Raw genomic sequence first — 2,645 nt, 5'->3', positions numbered from 1 at the left:
ATAGAAAAAAATGACTTGCACTATGAAATTCATATTTTTAATGCTAATTAATTAATTATCATAAAAGTAAAAAATAAAATTCAAATGTTCATACAAATGACAATTTTAAATACCAAATATATAAATATTAAAACTAATTAAAACTTAGGCATATTTATTTTAAATTTTTAAATCGAACTTTTTTTTAAATTTTTAAATCGGACCCTTTCTTTTTTTTTTTTTTTTTTTTTTCATTAATGGTCGGCTGGTGGTCCAATAATCCGCATAAAAAAAACTATCGTGCGGACAGAGTTGGTCAAGACGAGTGATCTGGGTACGACGTGCTGAGGTTTATCCTTTTTGTTTCTATATTCTTTTTAATGGCGGATTGGGAAAGGAACGGCCCAGAGTAGAAGAGAGCACGAGAAGCATAAATTTGGCTCTTTTACAACTGATTGATCAGTAGCGGATCGATCAATGTTAGGGGAGAGCAGAGCAAGAGCAAGGATCGAAGAGACAGCCGCGATCGGCGGCGGCGGTGGGTGTTGGGCTGACGATATGAGCCTTAGCGGATGCAGGGCGATGGAGATGGAGTTCGTACGTAGATTCCACCGGCACGAGCCCCGAGAGAACCAGTGTAGCTCCGCTCTCATCAAACACATCAAAGCTCCCATTCACCTCGTGAGATCTCTTTTTCTTTCTTCCCAGATTTCAAAAGATATTCTTTTTATTGAAAATGATTGATCAGTTTAGAAAAAGGTTTGATTTTGGTAACTAACAGAGTTGGGATTTTGTAGGTCTGGTCTTTGGTTAGGAGATTTGATCAGCCTCAGAAGTACAAGCCCTTTGTGAGCAGATGTGTGGTTCAGGGAGAGATGGAGATTGGAAGCGTCAGACAAGTTAATGTGAAGTCTGGACTTCCGGCGACCACCAGTACAGAGAGGCTGGAGCTACTAGACGATGATGAGCATGTTTTGAGTATTAAAATTGTTGGAGGAGATCATCGTCTTAAGGTCTAATACTAAATTTAGCTTTTCATTGCACTTCGTCTTCTTCCTCCCTGTTATGCAATCAGCGTTTTTGAAGTTCTATGTTTCCATTTCTATGATGATTTATCTTGATTTGTCATAATTTTCTGTGCTTTGGACTAGGAAGCTAAATTTCATTTATTTAAAGTTGTTTTTTTTTTTATTTGTTGGTAACAAATAGAGATAATTGAATAATTATCTATTACAGTTTAGTCCTTTGTGATGTATATATGCAATTACAATTTTTTGCTTCAAATGATGTTGGAGAAATCTGCTTGATTGGGGTATTTACATGTAGATAATCCAATTCCGGTGTATTTACATGCCTAACATTTAAACTTTATTTTTTATATTTATACCCTCAAATCTTTCGTATCACATCAAAAATATCACTATTTTAATTTATAAAAAGTGAAATAAACCTTTTCAAAGTGGGCATACATGTAAAAATTGAAGTTTAGTTGTTAGTTTTGTTGAGAGGTATGTATGTAAATCTTCCAATTCTGAATTATTGAACTTAGTAAGCTTCTCTCTTCTCTGAATTTTTGCTTGAGGCTCGTTTAAATGTTAAGATGTTCAAAATCGAAATTTTGGTGATTTTTCTTTTTTTCATTTAGAGTGTGAAGATATTTGCAGAATTGAAAGTCCATATCAATCTCTACTCACATCTAACCAGACAACAGAATCGAAAAAAATCAGTTTTTTAACCAACTGAAAGCAACCAATAGAACCCTTGAGGGAGCTTTCTTACTGGCAACTATGTAAAAATACTGTTTTTTTAAAACTTTTTAGTTGGTGCAGAATCTAAGCTGTAATATTACTCTGAGAATCATATTCTTCCAACAAAATACAGCACTAGAAATCCATGATTGTTTGTTTCTTACTTTATATTTGGCATCTTTGACCGCAGAATTATTCGTCTGTGATAACTGTTCACCCCGAGAACATCGAGGGAAGGCCGGGCACTCTCGTGATCGAGTCATTTATCGTCGATGTACCCGAAGGCAACACGGAGGATGAGACATGCTTCTTCATTAAGGCACTGATCAAATGCAACCTTAAGTCCCTTGCTGATATATCAGAGCGTCTGGCCGCGCAGAGTCGAACCGAGCCCATCGAGTCGTATCAAGCTCGAGTTTGAATCGCTGAGTAGCATCCAGAGAAAGGGAGATGAGGCTATATGCTTGGTTTCTAAAGTCTTGCGGTTTTGATTTTGATGCTGTTAGGCAATATATAATGTATTTCTAAGTAACCATTGCAGAGAGGAATGTACCTCTTTCTGAAATAAGGTAGCAGGATAAATTTTGAAGATGATGAATTGTAATTTGCTAAGCGAGGTCTCTTGCTTAAGCAGTTGTGTATATGTCTTAACTATGCGGAACAGTTAGCTCTTAATCTTTCTGTTAATCTGTTCATTTGCTTTTTGTTTTTTGTTTTTGGTTTTTTTGTTTTGTTTGTTTTTTGTTTGTTTTTTGTTCTGTGGATGCTTCTGGTGTATGTTGTGTGTGTAAATAATATATTATTTATGGAGATATTTTAATGGAGATATTATTGTCCAAATTGAATTTGTCCAATTTCTTGGGATGGTGATGACGTAGTGGTTAAAAAGATGAATTAAATGCCCATGATGATCACATT

The 2,645-nt window shown here is 35.4% G+C and overlaps 1 protein-coding gene across 1 annotated transcript; it reads left to right on the top strand.

Annotated features, from left to right (window-relative positions):
• The first annotated feature begins 302 nt into the window (after positions 1–302).
• Positions 303–2,438, top strand: LOC110029766 (abscisic acid receptor PYL8-like). The gene is made up of 3 exons (XM_020732195.1): positions 303–660; positions 777–992; positions 1,918–2,438. The coding sequence occupies exons 1-3, from the start codon at positions 457–459 to the stop codon at positions 2,146–2,148; spliced, it is 651 nt and encodes a 216-aa protein (XP_020587854.1). The 5' UTR covers positions 303–456; the 3' UTR covers positions 2,149–2,438.
• The last annotated feature ends 207 nt before the right edge of the window (positions 2,439–2,645 follow it).

The sequence above is a fragment of the Phalaenopsis equestris genome, unplaced genomic scaffold, assembly GCF_001263595.1.
Source record: "Phalaenopsis equestris unplaced genomic scaffold, ASM126359v1 Scaffold000600, whole genome shotgun sequence".
Lineage (NCBI taxonomy): Eukaryota > Viridiplantae > Streptophyta > Magnoliopsida > Asparagales > Orchidaceae > Phalaenopsis > Phalaenopsis equestris.
The sequence above is the reverse complement of the archived record's forward strand: the minus strand, read 5'-3'. Positions and strand labels throughout refer to the sequence as shown.

Excerpts from the sequence above, each read along its gene's own strand:
- LOC110029766 (XM_020732195.1), top strand. The coding sequence starts at position 457 with ATGTTAGGGGAGAGCAGAGCAAGAGCAAGGATCGAAGAGACAGCCGCG. Across the intron at positions 661-776 it reads TCAAAGCTCCCATTCACCTC|GTCTGGTCTTTGGTTAGGAG; the intron begins GTGAGATCTCTT and ends GGGATTTTGTAG. Across the intron at positions 993-1,917 it reads GAGGAGATCATCGTCTTAAG|AATTATTCGTCTGTGATAAC; the intron begins GTCTAATACTAA and ends CTTTGACCGCAG.